The sequence below is a fragment of the Tetrao urogallus genome (assembly GCF_951394365.1).
Source record: "Tetrao urogallus genome assembly, chromosome: 19".
NCBI lineage: Eukaryota > Metazoa > Chordata > Aves > Galliformes > Phasianidae > Tetrao > Tetrao urogallus.
In genome coordinates, this window is record NC_136832.1 from 6,666,067 (window position 1) to 6,689,145 (window position 23,079).

Below are 23,079 nucleotides of genomic sequence, written 5' to 3' on the forward strand. Positions count from 1 at the left end.
ACTAGACATACATATTGCTAATTATCTAACTTGTCCTCCTTAAATTTTCTATCACTCAGGCCTCATCTGCCAGCACCAAAAACCAGCAATCTTCCAACATAATGAGCCTAATGATATCCCTGTTAAGGCTTTTTGATTTGTAAAGGCATTATTGCACTGTTTAGGAGCGGGTTGTCCAACTTGTCTTTAACTCAAGGCTCAGAGGTATTCCAGATGGCTGGACAAACAAGAGCTGCAGTCTGCATACCTATAAATTACTCCATCTGCCTAATCTTCATGACTGTAAATTGTTTCTACCTTATCTACTAAGCATGTGCCCATGAGGAAAGTTCATACAAAGGACAAGTGATGAAGACCACCAGAGACCCCCGTTGAAGTAAGAAGGACTCAAAAAGAGTTGTTAGTACTGATAAAGGATGCTAGATGACAGTAGAGACCATGAAACGAAATACTTATCTTGCTAGTTCTAACACAGAAACAACATTCCATTCCTACAGAAGCTACACGGCCATCTCAGATCCCATTAGTTCTAGTGGAGCACGAACACTTTGGAATGGCTGCATAAAATGAGCACTGGCAACAGCTGTCATTCAGCACAGCAACGAATGCAAAAGTGAAACCAAGGTAAAGTAGAACCACAGATTTCCTCATACATAAGGCACCGAAAGGAAAACAAACCACCAGCGGTAGGATTTACCTTTAGAAAAGGAAGAGATTTGCTGCAGGAGCCCTGGGTCACATGGTGGGATGGCCTCGGGCTGCCCTGCACTCAGGGCCGGGGGTCAAAGCCTGCAGCCACAGCTGCCCTGCAGCACGGCACAGCACAGCCCATCCGCCGGCACTTGGGCTGCGCTTCGGAGACCTTGAAGAAAACAGGAGTCAGAAAATCAGCTCAGTAGCTGCAGGCTAAGAACTGCTTCGGTTTCTGGATTAATAGACTTTGTCTCTACGCTAAGCAATCCCTTCCCGAGTTGCTAAGCGTCGTTTCTTTCCGTTGCTCGCACGCAGGCAGTACAAATTCCACTCACTTCGTTCTGACACAGGTGGATTTACCCGCGCACCTCAAGGAACAAACCTGCTAAAAATAAGAGACCCCTCCACACACACAAACGCCCCCAGCAGAAAGAAGCCCCGACCCGCGCTCACCCCGTAACGGCTCCCGCCGAAACCCACACCGACCCCAGAGGAACCCCCGGCCTCAGCAGGGATAGAAGGCAGCTTTCCGCTTCCTCCTGTCCCAACCACCGCCCGCCCCGAGCTCACAGCGCCTCAGGAACCAAGCGGGTCCGGCGCTACCTCCACAGAAACAGTGCAGCTAAAAGAAAGAGAAGGGAGAGCAGAGGTCGGAGCGCGTCGCTTCGGAGCAGCGAAAATCAGCATCGCGGGGCCGGGAGAGCCCGCCTCACCTGAGCTCACCTCAGATGGCGGCGCTACCCGACCCCACCCGCCCCGCCCCGCCTCACGGCGCGGCGCGACCCCGCGCTTCCGGTCCGCTAGCGGAAGTTGGCGCCGCGCGAGTCCGGCGCCCTCGCGTCCTTAAAGGGGCAACGGCCGCGAGCAGGTGGGACCGCCGCGGCGGGGAAATTGGGACAGCCGAGCGGTGCTGTGAATGCAAGTGCTGACAGAGCCCCGAACTTGAATGATTTAAGCGCTAAGCTCATAAAACCTCCGATCAGCAATCTGAGCCTATAAACACCTGGGAGAAAGCTTCCCCTCGAGGCCTGCGATGCAACGGAAACCGTCCAGGCTGCTGGCGGCTCCGAGGAGAGCAGCGCCCTCTGCCGGGCAGAGAGGGGGTGTGCGGGTAGGGCCTTGCTTCAGCCTCCCGGAGGAGAGGTGGAAAAGCCGTGCTCGGCCTTCCTGCTGCCCCGAGATCGCAGCTTCGAGGCCTGGCGCTACTGCAGGCGCAGCTGTAAGCCAGCCTGGGATAACGGCAGCCAAGATTTCTTTCTACGCCGTTCATCCCATCATCAGTGCTCGAAGTGACGTGGTCTGTTTGAATCTGCTGTGATTTTTGAAGGACTGACGGTGCTTTTAGACTCAGAGGATCTGCCCCGCTCTTTGTGACAGCCTGAGGTAGAGCTGTCAGTGTTATTCAGTTCTGCTGGGTCTGGGAAGTTTGTGCTTGTTTATTTTTTAACCTCTGCCCAGAGTTGCTGTTTTCAGCAATAACTCAACACCCACACGAACCAGTTGCTTCTCCCTCCTCCACCTTTACAAAAAAAAGCACAAAGGGAAAAGATCCTTGCTTATCCTCTCAAGTGCCAGGACTCACAGAATGGGATATGATTTTGGAAGCCTTCTCCTCCTCCAATGGATGAAAGAGTCAGCAACAGCTCACCAAGGAGATTAGGGGTAGGGAACTGTTTCCACAGAATGGCCAGGGTTGGAAGGGACCTCAGGGATCACAAATCTCCACCCCCCTGCCTCATGCAGGGCCACCAACCTCCACATTTCATAGCAGCCCAGGCTGCCCAGGGCCCCATCCAACCTGGCCTTGAACACCTCCAGGGATGGACAGGCATCCACAGCCTCTCTGGGCAGCTGTTCCAGCACCTCACCGCTCTCACTGTAAAGAATTTCCCCCTGACATCCAACCTCAATCTTCCCTCCCTCAACTTAACACCATTTTGCCTTGTCCTTGTTTTCCTTCTCCGTTCCCAAAGCCTGCATGAGAATAAGTCTCCCCTTTTTTGCTGTAGGAGAGAGGTCAGATTAGTACTTTTCTCAAAGCAGCCACAGTAGTGGTGGCCCCAAGTTCACAGTTCTTGCACTGAGTGACTTGTTAAATGCTGTTTCTCCATTAAAGAATGGATCAGCAGAACTCTTCCTGTACAATTTTGCCTTTGAGCGGGTATAAAATAAATCCTGTCATGGAGGTGCAGGTTTGTTCCTGTGAGATCTACCCTGCAAAATCTGCAAGCAACCTGTTGTGCTCTACTCCACAAAAAAAATTCACACTGGTGGGTAGGATGGAAAAGCACAGACTGCTTATATTTAAAAATTCAAAGGCTTCAACTTTTAACCTCCAAAGCTGCCAGGCAAGTTGGGCTGAAAACTTACCTTTATACAGGCAGCTGATCTCATGCAGCATCCTGTCTGTCCCACAGAATCCCACTGTTTCCTATCTTCAGAGAGACTAAAGCCAGACTGCCGTTAACATGGAAAGCTCCCATGTAACGTCCTTTGCTTCATGACAGCCAAGAAAAAACACTCATACAAGGCCTTTATTTCAAAAGCCTTTAAAACTTCTGCATTTTCATCGACAATTATTAAAGTAGGAAATTCTCACTTACCAAAGGCAACACAAAGCATTATGTCAGAACCAATCCTTGTGTTTCTAACACGGCACATATGAAATATAAACAAGCCATACAAATGCTTTATACACACAGTACAATTATATTACATTCACTGAATTTACAAATAAGTTTTAGGCAAATTATTAAGACAGGAGGTGCAACCTCCACCTTATCCTTCTTTCATATCAAAACATAAAAACTCACCTTGGCACAATAAAAAAATATTTATGTGCATATATGTATTTATGTATATACATATACACAGTCTGTTCTCTCTCTATATTCCAGATATTAACAAAAACATTTTAAATGTTTTGTTCTGATTTACATGAAATGATGGCACAATTTATGATTACAATGGAGAAAAATCCCTTTTCTCTAAAAGAGTTAAATCTACACCAAAAATAAAATAAGTTGGTTTAAAGCGTAAGACATCACACAGTTGTGCTGTTTTCATCACCACGGATGCCTGAAGGTTTGTTTATATTTTAGTTAAGATCACACTCAAGTTTCTAGCTCCACAGACAACAAAGCAGTGGAAAAAAATCTCTATTTTGAGACTTTTAGAAAGAAATTTGGTTGCAGTTAGAAAAGGACTTCTAAAACAAAGCTAAATTACGGTAACAAAAGGTAGCATTAAAAAACCTGTATCTTCAGTCAGTCTTCAATATAAAACAAGAAAAGCAGATGTGCCTCTATTCATGCTTTTCCATTATTTCATAGCCTGGGTGCCTGCAGTGGTTGATCTGCACACCCTTTCCAGCAGACCCTTCTGGCAGTTCAGCACGCAGTTCAGTTGCTTCTAAGGCAGTCAGTCATCACTCTCTTCACTGGAGTCGAAAACATCACTGAGCTGGAAAACCTGTTTCTTTGGACTGACCGTTGGATCAGTGGAGTTCGACTGCTTCCCTTTCCTCTTTTCCAACTTCTGTTCAAATTCTGGCAGTGTCTTTTCGAAAAGGTAATCAATGATTTCTTTGAAAAAAGAAAAAGGAGTCTTAACTGAAAATCTGTTCAGAACTGGATCCCTTCAGGAGAAAGGATCTCACAGGCAAAAACTGTTTGTCAGTGTTTAATGCTAATCTCACTATTCCACAGTCGCCGTAATGACTGCAGTGTAGATCAGACATGCATTGACATTACATTAAAACATAAAGCAAAAGAGCACAGTTGATTTATAAAGTTTATAGTTGAGGTACTCAGCAGAAGGGGTTGATGAGCGCTGTGTGAAAATGCAATTAAAAGGAAACTGTTAGATTGCATTAAAAAGGGGAAAAAAATAGTGAAATAAGTATAAAGCCTGTGGTATTAGCCAAATTGCTTAGGACAGAAAAACTAAGGAAGCATGCAGTGAGGTAGAAGATGTGACCTCTTAAATTGGAACTAAAAGCTTAAGGAGTATCTGAAAACAGCTGGGAGACTCACCAGAAAAAGTCTTTTCTCGCCAAAAAGGAACATAGGAGACTTTAAGCTTGTAAAATTTTGCTTGCACGTAGCTGCCAGGAACATCTCTGAAAAGACAGGAGTTGAAAGGCACAGTGCACTGAGTCACTACTGACTCTATGTGAGTTACAATTCCTGAGAATGACGCTGGTCAAACAGTTAACTTTGCTTCAGGTAGAAAGCACAGCCTGCAAATCCCAATACAGCCAAGTTTTAAGCGCCTAAAACGTAACACTACACACATTCATTACCTAGTTAGTAAAAAAGAAACAACAAAGCTGAAGAAACCGTGTAAAACATCAAGAGAATCACATAGAAAGAATAGCATTCACAGTATCAGTAAATTCATGTTCAATTTTTACTTTGTTTGGAAGATTGATACTCTGTCACACATCCCCATAGTTGCTCCTTTTGCTGTTTCCTGATGTGCATTTGGAAATGTCCTTTATCAGAACTTCAGCACAGGCTGTGTAATGCAGTGTTAGTAGTTTTAGAGCAGAATAATAGGGTTGCCTGAAGCAGGTAAAATTAACTTTCAGAGCTTCTAGACGTGGCTGATTGTGCAGTGCTATGCCAGGATCCACAACTGCACATTATCAAATTAGGCAGTATTTTTTATGGTTGCAGGATGTTCATTCCTTTGAGGAAATTCAGACAGCCTGCTTCAACCATCCTTTGTATCCATAAGAAAAGAAAAGAGTTTTTACCCAATAATACCACTGAGTTCTTGCCATTTTATTTCATTAGCATCTTCCACTTTCATTTCGTACAACCTGGGAACACAACAGAGGCAGTTTGTAGGCAGAATTCAATAAATAATTCAATCAGGTTCACAGCTCCCCCAGTCAGAAGTTACAGGACTCTTTGTCCAAAGAGTGGTACGAAACCACAGGCACACAGCTCACAAGCAGCATGCTTTCATCCCACCATCTGAACAGCAAGAGATCAGAAACATCCCAGTAACTCTCAACTATACCTTTTAATAAGGTTGATGCTGGCTTGTAATCTTTTGGTTCCCCTGTGTAACTGCTGCCCTTTGGTGATCTTGTTGGTTAGAATTGAAGTCCTTTAAAACACACACAAAAAAAGGTTCCTGTTATTTCATGACATTTCAGGCACCCAAAGGAAGCAACTCCAAGGTGCCGCAGTGCTACAGCAACAAGGCAGCAGCAATCAGGCCTGGAGATGACAGCAATGAGAAAACTCAGCACAGCTGGCAAGGAGTTGTTTGTCTCTTTTTGTAGCCTCCAACCTATTGCCTGTCCTACCAAACATCCTCCTACAAACTATTCAGAATGGGGTTAAATACTCCGAGAACAGATTTCACTACTCAGTTTAGTAGAAAGCCTTACCATTTCTGCTTACATTGTCTCCAATACCTCGTGCCCACTTTAGTTTCAATCTCAGTCCATGGTAATTTCTCAAAAAGTTTCTCACGGTCAATCTGGAGACTTCTGTGTGATTTTTTTGATGATGAAAGAGAATTTGCATTTTCCAATCTTGCTCTTTTTACCATCACTTCCTCCACTGCGTGCATCAACTTCCGGATCTCTTCTTTTGACCAAGGACCATAATTAATTTCTAAAATAGAAAAATATTCATGGTTGGGACATAATTTATCATCCATTATTAGGAAAAAATGCTTCACTTTGCCATATTTTCATTTAAAGGATCCATTTCTTACCTGCTTCCCAGAAACTCCTCTGCACACCAGATGTGAGAGGGACACTCAGTTTAATGAGAGTTCAGCCTGAAGAACAGCACCAGTTCCTAACTCCTATATTTCAAGACCCTGCTGTCAAATTCCTCACATCCTCCCCACAACAGCATTCAGACATCAGAAATGTCAATTCCATTTAAGAAAATCACTTTTGTCCCAGTTCCTCTTCCTCCCACCCCATCTTTTTTGTTTGTTTTTCTTCTCCCTCAGATTCGAGACTGTTCTCTTTTGCCCAAAAGCTTTTTAAATTAAAATACACAGAAAGAATTATAATTCTTTAACAATACATACGTGACTTGATTTCAGAGTATTTCATGGCAACTGAGAGATTAGAACGGGACATCATCTCAGCAATCTTCTTCCAGTCGTTGCCATGGAGAGCATGATACCTCTTCAATTTTTCTTTTTCTTCTTTAGTATACCTAATAGAAGAAATGGACGCAGCTTCACATGCAAATTCAAACCCCTCCAATATCATAAGAGAGAGATTCAGCACAATTTCAAGTCACGCTTTATACTGGAGGGATTTACAGCAACTAGTTAGAAAAATGAATTGGCCATTAAGTCACAGGAACCAGCAGAAACGTGGGATGATCTTAATTATACCCACATTTAACGAAGAAGTAAACATCAGAGAATGCCATCAACCTTCTTTTAAACTCTTTCAAATTACTGGCTTACCTCCCTTTGTAATTATTGGGGTCAAATATCTTCCTTGCTCGGTAATATATAAGCCTCCAGGCTCGAGGTATGCCCTCAGCTGGAAGGTAAACAATTCAATTTGAAGAAACATTTTTACACTGGTGAAGCAACTTTAAAAAAAAGTATTTTTATGACTCTGCTTTTAATCATAGATTCTCTCCATTCACGAGACAGTACTCTACAACACTTCAGAAACTGCACAGGAAAAAGTGTTGATAGAATCTCCTGAAGAGTCCCAGAGATGTAACTGTTACAGCCACGGTAAGATTACACATGTGACAGCTAATACATAATTCTGTGAGTGTGCAGGTGAATATTCCAAACTGAACTTTTGAATTCTAAAGCTAAATCTGCTGCTCTAAAGCTTCCAGTTTGGATGGACTGGGTGTAAATTTGTATCACATGTGGACCACATGCAAGTAGCTTAGTGAATCGTCCTACTAATAGAAAGGCACGAGGCAGCCACCCATCAGGAGGCCAAGCCCTTTTGCATGCTGACTATTTCAACTCTGAAAATCAGGGAAAGGAGGCACTCGGGGAGAAGAAAGCGAAGATCCTGGCTGAAGGAAAGATCCTTGAAGTGGAGAAAGATCCACAGAAATAAACGCACCCAGGAACACCTAACAACTTCGGCTAAGACTGCTAACAGCACCTGGCATCACATCAATGTCACTTTCTGCCACACGTTCCCAGAGCAGGAGTGGTGTCTCAAATGAGAAGTCAACACCATGCCAGTGTGACAACACAGGTGGAAAGATCAGGTTCATGAAATCTTCAAGAAGAACCAAAGTAGCCAATCCCAGGGCTATCATTTATTCTGCCTTGCCTGTAGAGAACACAGCATGACGAGCCACTGAGAAAGGGCACCGAGCAGCTTCACCAGGGACATCACAAAATGAATATATTTGCTATACAAAGCAGGAAAGTTTCCTAGCCATGAATCATAGAATCATAGAATCATAGAATCACCAAGGTTGGAAAAGACCTAAGAGATCATCCAGTCCAACCGTTCACCTATTCCCAATAGCTCCCACTAAACCATGTCCCTCAGCACAACATCCAGCCTTTCCTTGAACACCCCCAGGCTCGGTGACTCCACCACCTCCCTTGGCAGTCCATTCCAGTGCCTGACCACCCTTTCTGAAAAGTAATACTTCCTAATGTCCAGCATCCATGGATGTTTCATCCATGGATGAAAAGTCACAAGGGAAGAGATTGTGCCTCTTGCAAACAGAATCTCATGAGCTGGAATTTTATTTGCTTTCCTCACGTTTTGGAATACTAACTCCCCTGGCTAATGACTTCACTCCTTCCTGTTCATGACATCACTGGATGCTGAATATTTCAGACAGCATTTAATCATTCCTTCCCATTGATAAGTCACTAAACTTAGATACAGCCTAGCAAATAATGTACCTTAAGCCACAAAACCCAAATGTAAGTCTGTAAGAGCTGCTGGTCATGATAAAATTTTCATTTCTAACTTCTTCCTGACCTAGAACAAATAACAAGAACAGCACCCTGTGCATTTATCAACTACAAAACTCAGCAACGTGTTCCTTTTCTTTGCCAAATCACCAACTTGAGCGCTTTTCAGTAATAATTTACTAAAAAGAAAAGAAAAAGGAGATATCACCAGTCTGTGCAATGTAACATCAAAATATCCGAGACAGAGCTTTAATGCTTACCAAGCTTCTCACAAAAACGGTGCTCTGCTTTGAGCCGATTGATGGCTTCCTTCTCTTCTGGATACCTGGAGGTAAACAGGAGCTTTTCAGCACTGTCTATCCCAGTAATTGATAAGAACTCTTCAACATTTTTCCTGATTTGATTATTTTCTTTCTGGGTGAATCTGCCAAACTTGATAGCGATACCTAAAATGGAAAGAAACTTCTATTAGAAACATAAATAAAATAGGCCCAAGTAGAGAATACCTCAAGATAGCAAAGATGTTTTAGAAAACATGTAGCAGAAGATCAACAAATTCAGGAGATAAAACGGCATACGGAAGAGAAAGTAAACTAGAGACAAGAGCAGGCAATTTAAGCATACATTCTGAACTGTAATTTGCTGATAAAATAGGGGATGCTACAAAACAGAGCAACAAAAACATGCTCACTAGAATTACATAAATTGCAACAAGAGCACGGCTGTGAGAGGACACAAAAGCTATTTCCCCTCTGTCAAAATATCAGCACAGCTACACACTTCTTCACTGCAGCATTCTTTTGAGGTCTCACCTTGTCTTTTAAACTGTTTAAATCTCAGTAAGTCTCTTCCAGCCATTTTTCTGATTGAATGGTCAGACAATTGACCCACATGAGGAATAAACTCCTCCAATTCTTGCCTTGCAGTATCTAAATCCAAGACTGTAACCATGTGCAGGAACTCTTCATCATCCAGACTGAGCTCATCAGTAGCCGTGGTTTCAGTAAACGAATTATTCTGGTCCTCCTTTTTACTTGATGTTGTGGTTTCAGGTGTCCTGATTAAAAAATTAAACAGCATTAAAACAAACAAACAAACCAACCAACCCACCAACAGCAGAGCTCCAAAACAGATTTTGATATTCTACAATTAAAAGGATAAACACATTCATTAATTAAAGAATAAGGACTATTTCAGACATCCACGGATGGGGCCCTGGCAGCCTGGTCTGGTATTAAATGTGGAGGTTGGTGGCCCTGCATGTGTCAGGGGGGTGGACATTCATGATCCTTGAGGTTCCTTCCAACCCTGGCCATTCTGTGATTCTATGATCCATACACTCCACTCCAGAAGAAGCCTTTTCATACAGGTGTAATTCATTATGACATTTAGTGCTTACAGTATTCAAACAGTTTCTGAAATCAGTCCCAGCTTTCTCAGAGAACTCTTACACATAGACACACAAAAATAATAGTGGCTCTTAATACCAGTGGCAGCATGGAACTTCTCTTTGTTATTAATGCTCTTACTATCAAAAAATACTTTTAAGGTTATTTTTATTATTGTTTATTCTACATCAGTGCAAATGGTCACATATTCTTACAAACTTTCACTGCTTATGTTTATATTCATGAAATACCTAAGGTCTAAAAGCAGGATTCTATTATCTCAACATAACATTCAGGCTTTAAAGCTGTTTTTAAAGATGCACGCAATAAAGACTGAAGAAAGATCTGAGACTCAAATACTGCTCTATAAACCTATTTAAGTGGAGTAGGAAAAAAACCACCCTAAACTTACATTGCGTCAGAATCTGAAGAGCTGTCTTCTGTGATGTAAGTCCTGCTTTTGATAACCTTTGCAGCCCATCTAGATGACTTCTTAGCTTCTGCAGCAGGTTTGGAGAAACCAGTGGGTTCATCTGTAGGATCCTCACTGACAGCAGAAGCACCACAGGCGCTGCCTCTGCACTGCGACGCTGCCACACCGCCCTCACCTGTGGTGGATGGTGACTCCATGCCCTCCCGTTGCTTCTTTTGGCCTGCACATGTCAGAAGTGACAAGTCAACATTTGCATCGCTGTCCTCCTGCGTATCCTGGGTACTGCTCGCTCTTCTCTTCTTCTTTTTCGGCTTTTTATTGCCATGTGTTTCTGAAGCTGGTGACTCACTCACCCCATCCTCTTCTGGCACTTTTCGTTTTCTTTTCTTCTTAACAGACTTTTTAAAACACACGTTATCAGCATCATCCTCCTGACAACTATCAACACAATCCTGATTTACCCGGACACAAGCTACATCACCGTGACTATCCATACTCTCATTGAGCTTCCACTTCTTTCTTTTCTTTTTCTTCCGGGAAGCATCCACCACAGTTTCACTACCTACTTCACGTTCCAGTTCTGCAAGAGAATTCTCCAGCAGATGCTGCTGCTCCTCTCTTTTTTTTTTCTTTTTCTTCTTCTTTTTAGAGACTTCACTGCTCTGTCCTGCATGATCTTCAGAGAGCTGCGTAGAAGCACAGCTGAGCTCTGCATCCTGGATACTTCCATTCTCGTGGTCCTCACTGAACCGTTTGCGTTTTCTCTTTTTCTTCTTGTGAGAATCCCAAATGGGAAAATCATCACCATTTGCTTTTTCTCTCATATTTTCTACTTATGTTAAGTAAGAGTTTTACTCACGTGCTCAACATTACATCTGTACCAGACTCTCATATAGTAAAAAAATAAAATAAAATAGATAAAACCTATAGAACTGCTGTAGAACGACTCAGCATTGGGTGAGAAGCAGACAGGGCAGATGCTTGCTTAGCAGGAGAGCAAACTTTGCAAAGCGAGTGCGTGGAAACGCTGCCGCCCTCATCACACACACCGTGCATCCCAGCCTCGGGAACGCCGCCTGCAACAACAGACACAACGTCAGCACTAAGGTGACTGGGAACAACTCCGTAATAACGCTGCTACGCTCAGCACCGACACACCGACAGTCTAACAGTACTACAGCACTGAGGCATTGAGTTTTCTGCTCAGAGCCTCCCGACCGCGCTTCGATTCTGTGAGCGGTTGAGCCGGTACCGGCAGCTCTACGCCAACACCCGAAAGCTCGAACGTTTAATCGGGAAAAACTACGCGCAAAACGGCCCAACCCGCAGCCCAGCACTGCAGCCCGTCCCTCCGCACCTCCTGAGCACCGCGCCGTTACCGCAGGCCGGCACCAGCAGGCCGGCACCGCACGGCACCGCTCCGCTCAGCACAACGCGGCACCGCACCACGCAGCACAGCACCGCACGGCACCGCACCGCCGCTCACGCGTTCACCCTTCGTCCCTCCGCACAGCGCCCCCGCGCCGCTCTTCCCGTTCCGCTCGCTTTTCCCGTTCCGCCCCGCCAGGCGGAAGCGTTCCCACCCGGAACCATCACAGCGGCGCACCCACAGCGTGGCGGTTGCTAGGAGACGGGGCGACGCCGTTCTGCCCCCGCACCCCCCACACCCTCAGTGCTGGACCTCCCCGAGGTCCCGCAGCGTAGCGGGGCCGTAACCCGTCCCTTTCTGCTCTTTTTTTGCCCCTTTCTTTCACCCGTTGCCCCCGCAACAGCGGTCTCGGCATGGCGGGGCCCCCTCGGCGCCCCCTGAGTCTGGCGGAGGTGGCAGCGGGCAGCGAGAACGAGCGGCTGGGGGTGGCCCGGGACAGCATGCTGCGCAACCCGCGCATCCTCAAGGTGAGCCCCGCGGCCGCACGGCTCCCGATCGCTCCCATCCCTCGGCTCCGCGGCCGGAGCTCCCCGGGCACAGCGGCTGAAGTGCAGCCCTCGCCCCCTGGGTGGCACTGCGGCCCCGCTCGGCCCCGCCGGGCTGCCTGCGGTCGGTGCGGTTGGTCCCGGTGCTGCCTGGCGCGGCGGAGCTCTGCCATACGGCGTAAAAGCAAAGCGCAGCTTTTCAAATCCCGACCTTCTACGTTAGTTCGTTTTCTCTGTATCCTCTAAGATTGATTGGGAGCGGCGGTACCGTAGAATCGTTTGAGATGGAAGGGATCTTGAAAGGCCGTCGGGTCTCTCTCCATGAACGGAGGCACCCAGGGCTCCATCAGTGCTCTCATCTCCTCCCCTGCCCTCGGGTGTCTGCAGGCACGGGGCACCACCGCCTCTCTGCACAACCTGTGTCAGCCCTCCTGTATCTGTGGTTGGAAGTGGAGCTGGGGTAAGATTGTCCTCACCTGAAGACCTCTCTGTGAAGGATGTGGGGCAAACAGCACAAGCAGAGCACCGTGCTTGCATGTGAAAGCAGAGAAACCCACCAGCACAGAGGCAGCGTCTTCCCCCTCCCTCCATGCTAAATCTGCCTTATTGTAGAAAAGCATGATAGTAAATACGTTTTTAGATGCTACATAAAGCAGAAGAGTTTGATAATTAGGGCATAATTGTAAGGATTGGTTGGTCTGACTTGTCATCACGATTCATCCTCCTAAACATTTTATTAAGGCTCAATCTTGATTACTTCTATCTGGTCAAGTGAAATAAGATTTGAGAAAGTTTTGAGGAATAGTAGTGATAAATTTTTATGTTTTAGCATTCTACACAACTTTTCTCAGTGTTTCTCTGCAAGAAGGTTTCCTTCCCAGTAAGCCAGCTCATAGGGATGTAAAGAGACTTGCACCCACCCGATGCAGTTCTCTAGCACAGAGATGCTTTCACACACACAGAGTCAGCAGTAATTTACCTTAAAGCAAACTCCGCTGCCCACCTTCTCAGTGCAATCCCACGTCACGTCATACCCCACCAAATGCCAACCTGTGCAGTGTGTCCCATGCTGATGGGATGGCACTGATGGTGGCATACCCCCATCCCAGCCCTCTGCCACATCCCTTCTCCATGCTTCCAGCTGCAGTTATGGGTCTCTTCTCCCTGCAGGGGAGCCCTGGAGGTGCAGTACTTTGGAGCCAATGCTGAAGGGATTGGCCTGCAGTGACACCTGACAGCCAAAGACACGAAGAAGGGACAAAGGCTTTGAGACAACTGTCACTTGGACAGGTGCTTCTGGCAGCCAGGGGAGGGCACTGCAGAATGTGCAGCTGGCATTAAGGTGCACTGGGCAGCAAATACAGAAGATCTCAAGGCCTAGGAGTCACGGATGGGACATTTGCTCCCCAGTCTTACTCTGACCAGCACTCAGTCCCTGAAACTGTTGTTCTCTATTACTCTCCGGTAGAATATATTGTAGGTTTTAATTAATCAAGTAATTAATTTTGTTAATCAACATATGTTTTCTTGCAGTATAAAACTGAGGAAAGTATTTCATCTAGTGATACCAGTAGAAATCTGAGCAAAGCATTTTTACTTGCTTTGTTTTTACCAGTAAAAGCCTTAGCAAAGCACTTTGCTTAGTAAAGACTTTTTGAAAACTACTCTGTGGTACAAAAATAATCCAGCTCTAGGCAGGAAACAACTTCCCCACACTTAACTTCCAGCACACCATAATCATCCCCAACAGAGAGCTGCCAAAGTCCTTGCCTTACCAGCCCATAGCAGCACACACATCTGCTGCATGAAGGTAAATGAGAAATCACAGCTGTGAAACCTGCCCATCAAAGCATGCTCCTACCAGCTGAAGTGCACTTGGGGGACAAAAAAAAGGTGGAGTCTGGGAACAGCTCTCTGTGAAACAACTTTTGAGCCCAAACTGAGTCTTGCAGTATCAAAAAGAAAAGCTTTTTCAGAAGCAGCAATTCCAAGGAGGCTCAGGAAACCCATGGGAAAGGCTGCAGGAGGTCTCAATCCCTGTTATGAAGGCTGCAAGAGAACCAGATGTAACAGAATTTTTCAGAGCTATTAACATCTACAGTATTTGCTTTAAAATCTTGTTACTTAACGATAACTGTTGCCAGGCTCTTTTTACTGGTCTAAGTGCCAGAACATTTAAGATTCATTTCCCTGTGCTTTGCTCTTCAGCCACAAGGGGTAAAGGCAGAAGCAACTCACCAGATTTCACTCTTTACCTCCTGTTGAACCACACCATAAGCGACTTCTTGGCCATCTGACTTGTCACCGAACTGCTGAGAATTACTGCAAACTCATCTTCTTTTCTGGAGACATTCATAGAAAGGACAGCTGTGAAAACAAGCAGCAGCATTTCATCAAATTGTGTCACGCCATGGAAGAAAAAAAAGCTCTTCTTGCACGAGAGACAAACACAGAATCATAGGACCATTAAGGCTGGAAAAGACCACTAAGATCATCAGGTCTGACTGTCAACACATCAGTAGGCGTGGACTAGGATATGGTGTGGAAAAGGATACTGACTTCAGGGAACAACGTGCCTGCATCAGAAACTCTTGCAGCAGTAGCTGTTGAAAGACAGGCTGCCCAGCACTCTGGGGTTCAGGCTCTTATTAACAGACCCACACTGTGGCAGTAACAGAACTTTGACTTGTCTGAACATTGCGCTCAACCTTTGAGCCTTTCACCTCCAGTTTACTCTTTTCATAGACCTTCTCTCCCTGTCCACACAGCTTCTTCAGCCCACATGGGCATAGCAGGGGGCCAGGTACTCCTATCTCACCCAGTCCTTCCAGGAGGCACAATCATGATGCAACACTCCTTTCCTCATCCGCATCCACCTTTGTGCAAGGACTGCTCACCTACGCTGGAAGAGAATCGGATAAAATTCTTTAGGCTTCTCTAAAAATAACACCCATTGCTGGATGCTCAGAGCTGTGACAGCTATTAGAAACCACGCAGTGTGTGCGCGATGGGTGGGACTGACAGAGCAAAACTGTTCCCTCTCCCTAAAGCGTGCCAAAAAAGCACAGCTCCTGGTGTCCTGCTCTGTCTCCGTGGCACATTCCTACCCCAGTGCCTGGGGGTCCACAGCAGCAGCACCACATGGGCTGAGAGCAGCCAGGAAACCCCCCGAGGTAGGAGTTGCTGCTGACAGCATTGCTGCCGTTCACAAGGCAGCTTCTACCGTCACTTAGATAACTTCCCTCAATTGTTAGCTTTGCTGATTTAAAGAACCATTCCCTTTCCTAATATTGCTCTCGGCTGTTTGTACTCACTGCTCCTATTCCAAACTTGGTTGGGAACCAGTTCTAATTTGTCCATTGCAGGTGAACGCAGAGGAGAGCAGCCACAGGGGCTGTGAGCTGTGGTCAGAATAAGAGCATCTTTTATTTGCTGTTAATTATACTGTTTACCTCAATTTGCTACACGTGCTGAGCATCCTGTGCTTTGCTGCTCAGGGGCGCTGAGGATTAATTAGTGTTTATGCAGCGTTCTGTGTGCTTATTAATATTATTATTATTATTATATCACTCTTACTATTATATTTCCACAGTCTAAGGCCAGCATTGTGCTTTTGCAATGTATTCTGGAATGTCTACCCAGTACAGCTCAATAATTCATTAGAGAAATAAGCTAACGAAGGGCTGGTTAGTCAAATAATCATTAGATTTGGTTCCGAGCTTTGTTTTGCCAATGCTCCGACTTCTGAGGGTTTTCTTCTCAGCATGAACTCATTTAAGATTTTAAATGAATTGTTTGGTACGCTAAAAATTAAACTCCTCACGAGCTTGAACGCCCTCCCACGTTTTGCACAGACAACACTGAAATAAATCAGCGTTTCCAAGAGGCGAGCAAACATTCTGCAGTGGTGAAAATAGTGGGTTCTTCTGGTGGGCGTCTGAAGGCAGGATTCAGGCTGCAGACAGACAGCAGTGAGTCAGTAGGCAGAGAGGCAGCAGCAGTGCGGGGCATCCGTAGCTGCTCAGCACAAAGATGGGCGTGCAGGATGCGAAAACAAGCAAAGGGGCATTTTGATCCTTGATGTGAACAAAACAATGCAAATTGGTGAGACTAATAAGCCCCAAAACATTACAAGGTGAATGCCTTTCATGTTTGTGAAAATCTTCTGTGTTTATCCGTCTAATACAATAGAAATAAAGCTTCAAAGGGCCCTTTGATTTAAAAGTGCATTATTGAAGTCAGCCTGCAAAATAATAACCATTAGACCGAATTGTTGCATTATGACCCTAACAGCAGCGCTGCCGGAGCAAAGGAAGCCTGCACAGCCTCTTGCATGAGTTGTTGTTGATATAAAATCAGAGATTAAACTAAAGGAAGAAAGAACGTTAGACATGAGAAGAAAAAATAAAATGACAAAAAAGGTCACAAATGGGTCCACGTATAAAATGAGGCTGTCGTACTCACAGTGCAACAAGAGCTGCGTCAGGCAATAAATTTTTATGATGGAGCTGGAACTCAGGCTTTATTGTCTGGAAGGTTTAAGAAACTTTGGGAGAGAGCCAACACCCGTTCATGGTGTTGGCCCCAACCCATGCTAAGCCAGGAGATGATTTGCAGGCTAATTCAAATCCAGGACACCATGCAAAATGTCAGGGACATTTGAGTCCCTGTCAAACAGAGGGGAAAGGATGGCAATAATCCGCAAGGCTCAGAACCACACGTCTCACAGTTCTTTTCAGAGTTTATCCTGTCCTCCCATTTGAACCACTGACCTGAGAACGCACCCTGATCTACAAGCTGTCCTCTGGAGATGCTGAACCCACCGGCCTGAGGGCAGCACTGCCGACCCACTGGGGACTTGTAGGAGCACAGGAACATCTCTGCCCTTATTTCCTCTGCACTCTCAGCTCCTCACCCCATCAGCAACAAATAGGCCTCCTGTTCTGTAAAAGGGCACAAGCAAATGTCCCAAGAACGCAGGAGAAGCCAGAGGAGGCTCAGTAAGGACCCTTCTGAACAGGAGGGCACTGGGTGAGCGCTCAAAGGAAGGGCAGAAGGCTCTTCATTTCTAAACCTTTGCTAAAATCATTTCTCCTCTTTTTATGCAGCATAGAGAGCAAATGGGGGTCACTGGGATCAATGTTTTCTGTTCCAGGTTTACAAGTTTTTCACCACAGTTTCCCAAGGGCAGATTGCTTTCCGTGCAAATTCCTAGAGATGCTCTCATGCTTAATTACTGAATTTGAGAAGCCTTTGTCATCTTGCAGGAATTGTTTTGTTCTTGCTTGGCTGCTCACATGGTACAGATTAGACAGAACCTGATTTCTGTAGGTTATTATCTTTGTTAACCATTTACACTTAAAATAAATTACATCATGACTTTTCAACTTGCATTTATTTGAAGGGACGCGGACAAGCGAAAGCGGGGCCCTATTGCCAGATTTCTTGCAACAGCCTTTAAGAAATTTCTCTACTGGGGCAAACAGCTTTCGTTTGATTTTGGATTTTTAAAGCAAATCAACGTGCAGATTTGCACCTAAAAATCTCACGGCGAAACCCAACTAAAAGCAACAGCGTCAGTGCCGGGCTGAAAAATCAGAAAGCGAGCAGAGCGAAGAGCAAACTAAGCTGAAAACGAAGATCGTTTGAATGGCAGGTTCGGGCCGCCCGCCCAGGTGGACGAGCGCCTTTGTTTGCAGCAGCTTTGTAACTTCCCTTTCCGCTTGCTCCCCTCAGATCACCTCCACGGCTGCCGCACCTTTGCTGGTTCCCCGCAGGCTCCGATCGGAGGCGGCTGTGACTCCAATAATTGCGGCGCGTTGCGGCGCTGAGCGATGCTGAAATGCAAGTTTCCCCGCACCTCCCCGCCACGGCCGGCGCTGCGCTCTGCCCCTCTGCTCCGCACGGCCAGCCCTGCCTCCGCCATCAGGGAGATCAAATTGGGATCAGATTAGCCCCAGCAATGAAAAGCACAGTCCCAGATCACACTCGCGGTTAGTTAGCATTTAGATAGGCTGGGACAGGGGTCCGTACAATAGGCATCAAAGCTGAACTCTTGGTGCAGCAAGAGGGATTAATTTCTTTAACCAACATGCCTGATCTGGCCTATCTCATTACCCTGCCTTGTCAGTGTCGATGTTAGATTTGATTGAAGATTATACCATTTAGGCCTTTCCCCTGTTTTCCACAGAAATCGGGCCTATTGAATTGCACATTCTTCCGTGGGCCCCTGTCAATACTCAGTGGCCTGAGCCTCTAATTCTGCTTCATTTAAACTTCATCAACTTTTCCAATCAAGTGGAAGGATCTGAAATAGGCTCCGTAAGCAGAAAGGCCCTTTTTCCTTTTGTCAGATAATTTATTCTGTTTTCTCCTTCTCTCCCCTCTTCCCCACCTCTTTCTCTTTTTCTTCTTTTCGCTCCCTTTCCCTGATGCTGAAAATGAGATTACAGTATTTAAATGACTATGATAATCAATCGGGGGACCTTGAGCCGAGATTGAGGTTAATTTTTCTTAGCAGAACAAAGAAGCGTGATGCCATTGGGGATTTGAAGGTGCAATCTGTGTTTCATGCCTGTATTCCTCCCCCCTCGTCCGAAACTGCAGTTTTAGTCGTCTTTTCTTGTTACTAACTAGGCAGTTGTGGTGATTTTTAGCAGAGGCAACCCCTAGGAGAGGAAAAATGTAATTTTGGGCCGATAAATAGCTAACAGCCTTCAATCAGCTATTTTAATGGGAAAAAAAAAAAATCACTTCCATGATGTGACTGCAGATGGAATGAAAGTACCATCATCACTTTGTTTGTATTTAAACATAATAGGAATAGTTTTCAGCAGTGCTGCAAGCAGCCATCCCAGCCTGCACAGTGCAGCTGTGAACTTTGAACCGAGCACCTCTGTCAAGCAGCCACTTGGCAGCTCGCTGGGTTGCCTTGAAAAAGTGGAGAACTTTTGTCACGATCTTGCTAATCAGAAATGGAATTGCTTACGTTCAGCTTAAAACTCGCACCAAAATGCCTTGTTATGTCTTTAGACCACGCATTGCTGGTTGCAACACAACAGCATTCGCTCACCTGGAGCTCTCCCTCCCCTTCTTAGGAAAAAAAAATGTGTATTTCTTTGCTTCCATCCCAGCTGTCTTGTCAGTGCTGTTTTACATGCTGCCACCCAATGTTATCTTTTATTTGTGTCAGGAGAGGGGATTTGACAAGTTCAGTATACAATGTTCATTTGGCAAGGCAAATTTTTCATACCAATTTTGAGTAGAAAATGAAACCATCTTTCAACAGAATGAGCTGCATCATTTTTGGACAGACTTATTATGGGAAGAAGAATTGCAAAACTTTATTTCCCTGCATGATCCCCCTTCCAAAAAACCTGGAAATGAGACATTTAAACAACAACAACAACAAAAATACATGTATGAATGTTTGAGCCCATCCGTTTGTTTTAGAAATAAAAAATAACCACCGGCTGCTGTCAGGTGGCTGTGGCCTCCTTTTTGTTAATCAGATGCTGCTGAGATGGGTTGCATCATAATGTAGCTTTGCTTCAAATCTTTTAAGCTGTCAGAAAATTGGGGAAGGCAGAGCGACTTTAAAGTTTGTCAGCGTTTGCCAAGCAGAGCAGCCATTAACCAACAGCAGCAGGGGCTGAGGGCTGAGGCTGACAGGTGCCTGTGGTCTGGGTGAGGAGGGGCCAGGTCCCACCGAGTTTCAAGGGTAGCTGGGTGCTCTGCCTCTCTGGGGCATCCCCAGTGGAACTTCTGGTGGTGCTAAAAGCTCTGACCAGCCCAACTGGTGGCAAAACTCATTACGAATCCTGTTCTCTCTGTTCCTGGCTCTCTGTTGGCTGCCTGCATCCCATGTGTGTTGCGAGTTGCACCGGCACAGCGTCTTCCCTGGGGGAGAGGCTCTGTGCAGCCCCACCTCAGTGGGCTCTGCTCCATGACAGGGACTCCCTGGTGCAATGGCATAGCAAGCTCCCAGGACACTTAAACATGTCTTTTTTCCAGAAGACCACGTGTTAAGAAAAGACCTCATAACCTTCAAACTGTGATGAAGTTCATTTTACACCCAGCATCCCTGCAAGGTTACGAGGTGCAATCTGAAAGCCCCGCCAGGCTAAATGTCCTTGTTCTACAAGCCCACAGGAGACCCGAGCCCGCAGTGGGAACTGGGATGCTCTTCTATGACTCTCTGTGGATTTTAGCCACAGCAAAAGCAGCAGCAGCCCCAAGATGCCTTTCCAGCCCCACAGACTTGGAAGGAGCTGCACGTGTCTTGGGGCAGTGGTTTGCTCTGACAGCCCTCTCTCTTTAAGCAAACGTTGACTCACCATGGGGAAATTAAAACTCCATTAGATGCTGCCACATTGTAGAGCAGACCCCATTACAGCGGTCGAGTTGCAATTAATTGGTTTCCACAGAAATTACTTAATTCTGGAAAGGCGCGGATAGATGGGAAGGACAAGGCAAGGCTGATCTAAACAATAATTTCCTAAAATGATATAATCTAAATAAGCTAATGAAGTGATTACAAAGTTATTAATCTAAATATGAAAAAGAGTCAAGAGAAAATATTGGATATGTAACAGTTTAGGAAGCACAGTAGACTTAATAACACTCTGGTTAGTGTCAACATGAGGCAATCAGCATTTGGGTGATAGTTTAGCAGATTAATTATGTTCCATCCAGAAAACTGTCATTTCCAAGTGTTCTGTCTTCTGCTGTTGTTTGCTCTGTTGTTTATGCTGCTTAACTTTTCAACACGTAGATGGAAGGGGTTGGATTCATGGCGCTGCAAGTTTGGGGATTGTTCTTTATTTTAATTAAGGTTAGCTTGGGATTAGGAAACGCAGAGCTAAATAACCACAGAAAGAGACTCCTTTGCATGCAGATAGAATAATTAATCATTTGGAAGTACTCTGGCCTGGGAGAGGCCCTCCGTGCAGGCAGCCCCTCTATGGGGAGCTGCACACTGCATCCATGCCCTGGGCTCCATAGGGCCCCGCTGTGTCCCCCTGCCCGCCCAGCTCCCACACTGCTCCTCTGCTGGCACGATTAGGGTGAGGAAGCATTTGTCTTCTGCAGAATAAATAACTAGGCCTTATAAGTCATTAAAAATGTATTATAAGAAAAATACAGTGCAGCTATAAATAGAAAACAAAGCAACTTGTACATAAACTTTTACAATGACTGTTACTCAGGCTATCGTCACAGCCTGTTTTTAAATGAATTTAGCATCTGTGATCTCTGGAGGCTGCTACTGCCTGAAACCTCTGCTCCAGCACTGGCACAGCACTGCTGCCTGTAATCTGCCCCAGCTCTGCCCTGAGCATCCAGAGCCTGCAGCCCTGCTCTGTGACCTGCCAACCTTGTCTTCAGAGCCCCTCATGGTGAGCAGAGGTATAGAGGGGCTGAGTGCTCCCAGACAGAAAAAAATCAAAGTATTTCACTTATTTTTAATTCATTTACAAAACTGCATTTATAAGAGTCTGACACATAGCAGTGACTTCCATACAAGATAGCATCTCTCCCTGCAAACCACCACCGGTACAGATCTTGGCTTAACATGAAATGAACTGTGTAGCACTGCATTAATCATTCAGCGAGACATCAGTGCTGTCTTTTTTATGACTTAACCAGCAGTTGATGTAGCTAAAGCCGTGTACTCCTAGCCTTTCTTGAGGAATATGCATACTTCTGAAGCATGCACGAAGTTTGTCAGTGGGAGACAAACTGTGCTTTGTGTTTTCAGATTTGAATGTTAGGAGTTTGTGTTCTCTGGGCTGGTGGACCTTGGCTCTCAGAGAAAAAGGTGGCATCTCAGGCTTTCAGCTCACTTCAGCCATTTGATGTTCTAGCTTTGAAAAATCAAATACTAAATGTGGTCCCAACGTGACTGATGCTGAAAATTCCACAGTGGAGTACTCAGAGCACTTGAATTCCCAAATGTATCTGATGGGTTGCTCTAAGGGAAGGACTGGGCTGCCTTTGCTGGACAGTGATGAACAATTAGGGATCGCAGCACACAGCTGTACTGAGGAGTCCGTCTTTACATATTCAGGTCAGGGAAAGTAGGCCACAGATCGGGGTGATGAATCCTAACAGCCTGAGTTGTTTTGTGGTAAGGAGGAGGTTTTGTGCAACTTTTTTTTGTTAAGAAATGTGGTGTTCCTCTCGGTACTCTGCTGTATGCAGAAAAGCTGCTGCGGTGTGGTTCAGAGGAAGAGCAATTTGTTTGTTTGCAAGGGTAAGAAAGTGCCAGGGGCTGGAAGGCACCGCTCAGCAATTCCCAGCACTGGTGTCTTTAGGATCTGGGGTCACACTGTTCTGTTCACTTCCATTAGCGCAGCCCTGAGTCGTATCTCCATTTGCATCTAATTCCTGATCAACCATAGTGACTCAAAGTACTTGCAAAATGAGCCTGTGCATTGCCACTGAAGTCATTCTGTCCTGCCCCAGAAGTGGGATGTGTCACAGGGCTGTGAGGGCAAGCAGATTTCCTCTTCTGCATGGATGTGCGTTCAGGTCTGCGCTCCCAGGCATGGAAACAGCTGGGAGGAAACACTGGCAGAGCATTTCCTAACAGAGCACACCAATTGGATGTGCTTCTGCCAAAAGATGAAACTCAGCAGGTAATGATTGAAAAAAGCAATTTCTTTTTATGAAACGTGTGTTCTAACATTCTTTTCAAGCCACACTTGCAGGAGCCTCTTTCTAAAATGCTCCCGCAGCCTCCTCAGTAGC

At 45.6% G+C, this 23,079-nt stretch overlaps 2 protein-coding genes across 2 annotated transcripts in view; one reads left to right on the forward strand and one right to left on the reverse strand.

Annotated features, from left to right (window-relative positions):
• Positions 1 to 4,113: 4,113 nt before the first annotated feature.
• Positions 4,114 to 11,240, reverse strand: TTF1 (transcription termination factor 1; the record flags this gene model as incomplete). The annotated part of the gene is made up of 10 exons (XM_079544578.1): positions 4,114 to 4,277; positions 4,728 to 4,813; positions 5,453 to 5,518; positions 5,722 to 5,811; positions 6,098 to 6,326; positions 6,757 to 6,887; positions 7,147 to 7,225; positions 8,856 to 9,041; positions 9,408 to 9,652; positions 10,396 to 11,240. The coding sequence occupies 10 exons, from the start codon at positions 11,238 to 11,240 to the stop codon at positions 4,114 to 4,116; spliced, it is 2,121 nt and encodes a 706-aa protein (XP_079400704.1).
• Positions 11,241 to 12,198: 958 nt separating this feature from the next.
• Positions 12,199 to 23,079, forward strand: part of CFAP77 (cilia and flagella associated protein 77) — a gene marked incomplete at both ends in the record, with an annotated part of 51,665 nt that continues 40,784 nt past the window's right edge. Inside the window, one exon of the mRNA XM_079544590.1 lies at positions 12,199 to 12,312. Coding sequence (XP_079400716.1) covers positions 12,199 to 12,312 — 114 coding nt within the window. The remainder of the gene's footprint in view (positions 12,313 to 23,079) is intronic.